General features: G+C 39.6%; 1 protein-coding gene across 1 annotated transcript; it reads left to right on the top strand.

Moving 5' to 3' along the window:
* The first annotated feature begins 1,968 nt into the window (after positions 1 to 1,968).
* LOC308652497 (uncharacterized protein C1orf53) lies at positions 1,969 to 7,030 on the top strand. The gene is made up of 3 exons (XM_081300339.1): positions 1,969 to 2,467; positions 5,361 to 5,462; positions 6,677 to 7,030. Exons 1-3 carry the CDS (start codon positions 2,198 to 2,200, stop codon positions 6,746 to 6,748), a joined length of 444 nt encoding a protein of 147 aa, XP_081156465.1. The 5' UTR covers positions 1,969 to 2,197; the 3' UTR covers positions 6,749 to 7,030.
* Positions 7,031 to 7,341: the final 311 nt, after the last annotated feature.

Below are 7,341 nucleotides of genomic sequence, written 5' to 3'. Positions count from 1 at the left end.
TATAAAACAAGAAGCACCATGAAAGTTACTTGATATTCAATGAAAGACTATAAAGATCAAATAAAAACTGAAGGGATGGATAATGTATTCAATATCTAATTGATATTCTAATTAAATTACCAATTATTTAGGGATCATTAGTAGTGAGATACTTTCTCATCTCTTTTAATAACATAGATTTCCAATGTTGATCATATTTTAAAGATATATCTATAAGAATCAACACAGTGGTAACATGTAAATAGCCTTTTCAGCCCAAATGTTCAGAGGCCTTGACTAAGCAGGATGATTTTTAACCTGGGAATGGAGATTAGAAAAAAAGTTCTGCCTGATTCAGTGATCTGCCTTACCAAGTAATCTGAAAACCAGTTTTACATCTTTTAAAATTACTGTTTTTTAATTTTAAAATAATTACGTTCATAAAAAGTTGTAAATACCGTACAGAGATGTTCTATATACCCTTCACCAAATTTCCCTCAAGGTTTACATCTAACTTTTTTTTTACAAAATGAAAACCAGGAATTTGACATTGGAACAATGTGTGCATAGTTCTATGACACTGATCACAGGTAAATTTGTGTAATCATGGACCAGATACAGAACTATGACATTGCCACAATGTCATAGTTCAACCCCTTTACAGTCACTTCCACACTCCCATCTCCACCAAAACAAATTTCATGTAACAACTACTCTTTCTAGATGACTCCATTTATTTTTCTATTTAAATCTGGTCTTGTCTATTTCATATCTGTAAAATGCTTTTCTCAGTTTGAATTTGACATCCTGGCCTATTCATGGGCCTGATGCTCAATTTTGAAAACACCTCAATAAATCTGAACCTTCAAACTTATTTCCTTTAAAATTTGGTGGTGATGGAAGTCTGACTTATGGTGAATTCTCTTTTCTAATAAAAAGTACTCATTTTTGGTGATTTCAATTTTGGCCCCATGCTTCCATAGCTTTCTCTAGAATCTCCCTAGAGGTTGGGAATGGGATGGTGCCTTCCAGGTTTTAAACTCTTTTCTCACAACAGTAAAATCCAGATTCTAATTTATTATTCCAACCAAAGGAAACATTTTCAAGATAGGATTACAACATATTAATTCACCGAGATTTACAAAGTACCTATAATGTTGTTTCAATTAGGTCTTAAGACTGAGCCTAGGATTGTGGCTCAGTGGTAGAGCACTTGCTTCGCATGCATGAGGCACTTGAGTTTGATCCTCAGCGCCACATAAAAATAAATAAAATAAAGATATTGTGTCCATCTACAACTAAATTTAAAAAAAAGATAATTAAAATGATTACAGCGTTACACGTTAAATGCAGATACCATAAAAGGGCTTGGATGCTCTATGGTGGCTAAGTCATCCTTCTTGTGGGCAACTAAAGACTCTTAACTCTTGTCCTCAAAGATTCATTCCAGCTCTTAGATCTTCACATTGAAGAGAACACACACACACACACACACACACACACACACACACACAAAATTGCTACTCTTCAATCTGGCCTTCTCTTGAAACCTAGGCTAGAGGTTGGGAATGGGATGGTGCTAATTTAATTCTAACACCTGAAATTACCTCCCGAGTTTGTGCTAATTTTCTCAAAATCAATTTTTTGGGGCGTATCAGGATAACTTTCAGCTCAAGAGACGAAATGTAATTTTAGTTTGGACTTTGTAAATACTTCACAACACAAAAACAGCACCTTTTCTTATTCAGCACGCAGATTTTACTTTTGGTTTTCATTGTAGGGTGGGGCCAAAGAACCAAGATTCTGCTTAAACTTTATTCCCACCCACAGTGCCCGTAAACACGACCTTGTCCAGATAAGCCCAAGGTGGCAACAGACCTCAGTTTCTGGGATTTCAATAGTTGAGCGGCTGTGCTCAATGTAGTCTAATCTGACATGAGAAAGCTGCCCACCCTCCTCTCAGGAAGAAACATAATTTTAATGTAGATGCAGAGGCGGGGCCGCACTCCTCGGCGCCTCTGCACTTCCTTGGCGCCACATTAGCAGCCTCCGGAGTCCACCCAGGTACCGCGGGGGCAGCCTGGCAAGGCTCCAGGCCCGCGCCCCCGCCCTTCTTTCCGGGGTGGCTGCGCGCGGCCGGCGCCCTGCACCAGGCTTGCGCTCGCCTCCCAGCCGGGCGCGGGCAGGGCGCTCCGCCTCCCAAAGGCCAGCGGCGGCCATGGCGGCCAAGGCGGCCAGTCAGGTCCGGGCGTGGGCGGGCGCCGCGCTCCGCAGGCCAGCCCACACCGCCCGGCCACCAGTCCCTCTCTGGGTTGGCACAGGGTTCCGACAGCGTCTGGGCCTCACGCTGGCCTCGGCAGAGGGAGACCACGGCGGGTCCACGCCCGGCTCGCAAGGTGGGCCCGATGGAGCAGCAAAGCTGTCGGCGAGCGAAGAGTTAACCGCAGCGGAACAGCAGATCGCGGAGCTGCACGCCGCCGCCTGCGCGGTGAGACCCCGCCCGGTCCCGCCCAGTCGTCGCGCCTGCGCGCGCGGCCTCTCCCGCCCCGAGGTCGCCCCACCCTGGAGAGCCGCTGCGAACGCCGGCTGCTGGGTGTCCGGCCTCGGTCCCCAACCTGCACTATTTCGTTGGAAATCCGGCGTTCTGGACAAAGCGTTTACTGCATATTTTGAGGGAGAGCTTGACTCATTTTCTGGTTAACATCCTAGTTAAACTCGGGGCGCAGAGTGGGACCCACCACCGAGTGTGGGTCTGTGCGCCCGCGTCCGTGTGCGTGTGGCGAGGGGGGGGGCGGGTGTTAAGGCATTGATGGAAATGAAATAATTGAAATCATAGGAAAAATTTGCTGTGTTATAGAAATATGATGTATCTGTATTCTCCCTTGAACAGTTTTCTGTTTCCAGTGATTTTAATAATGAGAAATAAGACAAATTTTGCTACCTTCCTCTGTTCTTTTTCCTCTCATCGGGTGATTATATTCTTCCTAAACACTCTTGAACTACATTTGCTTCTATTTTGTGGTTTTAATGATTGCTTCTTACTACCAATATCCCCGAACTGAGTGGCTCTCCCTGCCCTCCACCACCAGCCATGCTGGGGATAGAACCTTGGGCCTTGCACGTGCAAGGCGCTCTCTCACTGAGCATACCAGCAGCTTTCCCTTGTAACTTTTCAGACTGCATAAGTTAGAAGATAGCACATTTACCTTTGTATTTCCTTCAAAAAAGAAAGGATGGGATAAAAAGAGAAACATTTCTATAACAGTGATAGAAAAGTGATATGAAATTAACTGCAGGCTCATGTGTGTGTATGCATCCATGTCCAATACTTAATAGGACTAGTGTTATAAGGTATGGCCAGAGCTAGAGGGGTAAAAAAGAAAATCTTGGAGCTTGACTAAAGTTGATTTTTTAAAATGACAATTTGTAGGCCTTGAGAATCCACTGACCCATTCAAGTATTGAAACTGAATAAAGATTCATGCCTGAAATGACTGACAGCTTTTGATTATTCTTGTTTATACTTTTTAAAACAGCATGTGTGATTTGTTCCCACACTTCACACATAAATATGGTGATATAGCCATAAGTTTCATTCTCTTTAGAGCAAACACCAGCAGCATATAAAGACAGGTTCAGTCAGCATGAGGAAAGAAAAGAGCTTTTTCTCGCTCAGGGACTCCACACTTGTTTCATCAGTGTCAGTATCAGGTAAAATGACAATCCAGGAAACCGTTAGTAAACCCAGTGACAATTTTGTTTTTCAACAAATCAGAGCTAGCTCACAATGGTCCTTCTGTGCCTCAGGCAGGATGCTCTCTTACCTTTCTCTCAGTGCTGATGTGCATCACTGATCACCTTGGTCTCCAATCAGACTGTCAACCCTCTTGCTGAATCTTTGTTGCCACCATGATGTAAGCCTCCTTTATGAAGGACAAATTAAGTGTGTATGGACAACTAAGGAGCTCAGAGGTGCTCAATCAATGTGGAAAGGAAGGCAGCCAGCGCATGTGCAAAAGCAACCCTTTATGTTTCCAAGTTGCCAGATAATTGCCCTCAGAATACACCCAGAAGCTATGAAAAGTAAAAAGAAGACTGCTACAAAGTTCTCAGTATTTTTTTCTTTTTTCCAAGTTTCCAAATAGGGCTTTGTAGATAAGGAATTGAGGTCCTGACAATTGGTCATTCAATAGTTGTGTTTAGTGTTCCTGGCTTCATGTAATCTGCTTCTGGTCCCAGAGGATGTGGAAGGCCCCTGAAACCAGCCTTGTGCCTTGCTGGATTTCTGTGGCCCTGGTCTAGCTTTACTAGAATGTCTTAGAATGAACTTGTCCTTTTGCTACACACTTTATTCACAAAATTTAGTTGGTTAAAACCTCAACCAGAATAAAATATCCAGCCATTAAATAAGATAGTGAACAACTAAAGAAGTAGTTTGTGACTCCCTACAAAAATGTATGTCTGAAGATAGGCTGGTTTCATGTGTATTTTAATGAAAAGTTTCTATACAGGAGTGATTCAGTGACTTACTACATGGTAAGAGGTTTATATAAAAACCTCATGGGGAATTTACCCTACAAAATCTCAAAGCTAAGTAGTGTCACCTATATGACCCAATCCATGAAGTTGTAATTTACTTTTACCTTCACAGAAAGTAATTGAGATGCTTTTATTCATTTGTTTTACTATGTTTGAATGTAGGTAGAGAATGTTTCCTTGACATGTGAAGTAGTCTACTAAAAGTTGACTTTGATCAAACTGGTGAAAGCAGTGAGTGTTAATATGTTAAAACAATACTTTTTCACTTAAAAATAGAATAACACTCCAGGAAAAAAAAAAAAGGAAAATAGTGTAAAACGTATGATAGGGTAACACATCATGAAAGTAAAGAAAAGCATTCAATAATAGGAAAGGCAATACTTTTCTATAAGGAATGCTGGTTTTGATTAGCACCTTTTCTGTAAGTTTAAATCATGATTCACATATTTTAAGTTCTAAAATTGCAATTGCAACTTCTGAGTGAAAGTTCATTTTCAGCCTCTTAAGCTCTTAAAATCATTTAAATCACCTGTTATTAAGTGTGTTACCTAGAAACTGAATGAAAAATATCAGAGCAGTGGCTACATTGTTATTGAGTATAGAGGAGGTCTTGTTTTCCCATCAACTTCTCATTTTTCTCAAATTGTATATTTTCTCCTTTAGTCATATAAAGTTAGATTGTATATAATGTCAGAATGCATTCAGTCTTTAATTGCAAATGCCGCTAACATTGCTGAGAAGTTTAATATTGTTTTTGAAATTGTTTTTGCAGTATTTTAGAAGTTATGTTGAGATATGATGAACATAGAGATTAATGAATTATTTTGTTTTATTACTCTTCAGACTGGCCAGCTTAACTATGTGGACCCAGCTACTGGCTACACGGTGCTCACACGGATAGCCCACTTGCAGAGAGGTTCCTGCTGTGGCTCCGCCTGTAGACACGTGAGTAACAATTCTCGCCTTACAGCAGCAGTTTTTGGTGCTTCGTAAATACCTATTATTTGAACAACAAGTCAAATAAAAAAGCTAAATAAACCTGGAGTGCACTTTTCACAAGCTACTTTAGCCAAGGACAATGAAGTCCTTAGTACCAACATAGGACCTTTAAAGTTAATGGAATTTTGTAACCTTTCACTGCAAGTATCAGTTCCCTCAAATGCTATGACTTGATATTCATGGGAGCTCTTTATTACAAGGAAACTTTTCATGAGGTTTCAAATAAGTTATGTTTACTGGGCAGGTACAAAGAGACAAGAAGAGAAATCAAGAATGTTGCAAACTAGATCCCAGAAAGCTTTTCTTTTATTATTAGCTGAATAAATAGAAATTTGCCCAGCATTGAGAGGTGGGTTTACTTAAAATAGTAAAGATTTCTTTCTTCCTTGCCCTCCCTTCCCTTCCTTTCGTATCCTTCTCTTCCCCTGCATCCTTCCCTTTTGTCCTTCCTGCTTCCTTTTGTCTTTGTTCCCACCCCCCAGTCTGTGCTTCAAATAGTCTGTGAAGTTAGATTACCCTGAATTTAGTGCTTTTCATTTCCTAATATATTTATGTCAATAGATATATTTCTATTTATACTGATTAAGATGAACTAACTACTACTGCCCTATTTTGATTAAAGAAAACCAGGATTTTTTTTTGAACTATCAAAAGGCACCTCATTAAGGTAAATTGTTATAGAGTTAAGATTATAAACTTAACATCTGTATACAGAACACTTTGTATGTTTTGTTGCAAGAAGGTGTTATTTCCTTTAACTAACCTACTTGAAAATTATAGACATTAAATGCAGGTATTAATCATAGCCAATATTAAAAATTTCACCCTTCACTTTTATGTATGCTCCTACCTACGCCATTAGCTGTTTCTAATCAAATGCATAAGAGTTTCGAGTAAATTGAGGACTTCAGTATTTTCCAAGAGTGGATTTTTGACAGTAAAATTCTTAAAGTTGGAAGGATGCATTTAGGAAATGGTTCTTGGACCTAATTAGGACCATTTGCCTGAGGTTGCCATTATTTTCCTCTTAGTCTGCAAAATGTGATAGACCAAATGATCTATATAATGTTATTAGCAGTCTTTTTTTCACCACAAGAAGTGTGTTTTTTCAAGATGATTATTAGATAACTCAATAATGCTATGTATTATTTCTTTTTCAGTGTCCATATGGTCAAGTCAATGTTAAAGATCCATCTAAAAAGAAGAAATTCAATTCGTATTTTTATGTTTGACAACAGTTGTATCTCCATTGTCTAATTGAACTTGTAATTTTTAAGAAATGAAGCCTTAATCCAGGATTGCTCTCTGTGCTGTTAAGTATTTGAGCTCTAATCTAATCTTCAATACATATATTAAAAGAACATCAATAAAAGAAAAAGCTAACAAATGTTGTGTGTTTCTGAAGTGGCACATTGATAACTATTTTCCTTTCTTTTTGCTTCATTATCAGACACATATGTTGAAGAAAGAAAATAATGACTGTTCTATTAAATAAAAGTAGCAGTTGGGTCACATGAGTAGCTCTTGATTTTTCTTAGCCTTGGGTCTCCTACTGTTTTCTCATCAGTGTTACTATCCAAGGGGGGTTGCTGGCAAATAGAACAGTGCATCCTTCATTTTATTTATATCTGGAGCTATAAGGAGATTGATATAATGTTATGTTGTGTAGCATATGAGTGCCCAAGAAGTGCCATCCTGCATTAAGAAATGCTCTCATCTTCCATCTGTTCCTTCAATGAAAACTTTAAATCATTGTGACTTGGGGGTCAGGCCGCTGAAGATGCCACACTTAGACCATTCTTTCTTCCCTCCCCCATCCTTTCCT

The sequence above is a fragment of the Spermophilus citellus genome (genome assembly GCF_964194105.1).
Source record: "Spermophilus citellus genome assembly, chromosome: 6".
Classification (NCBI taxonomy): Eukaryota; Metazoa; Chordata; class Mammalia; order Rodentia; family Sciuridae; genus Spermophilus; species Spermophilus citellus.
This window is presented reverse-complemented; position numbering and strand designations above follow the sequence as displayed.

Coding starts and splice junctions, on each gene's coding strand:
- LOC308652497 (XM_081300339.1), top strand. CDS start 2,198: ATGGCGGCCAAGGCGGCCAGTCAGGTCCGGGCGTGGGCGGGCGCCGCG. Junction 2,468..5,360: donor TGCACGCCGCCGCCTGCGCG/GTGAGACCCCGC, acceptor ATTACTCTTCAG/ACTGGCCAGCTTAACTATGT. Junction 5,463..6,676: donor GTGGCTCCGCCTGTAGACAC/GTGAGTAACAAT, acceptor TTTCTTTTTCAG/TGTCCATATGGTCAAGTCAA.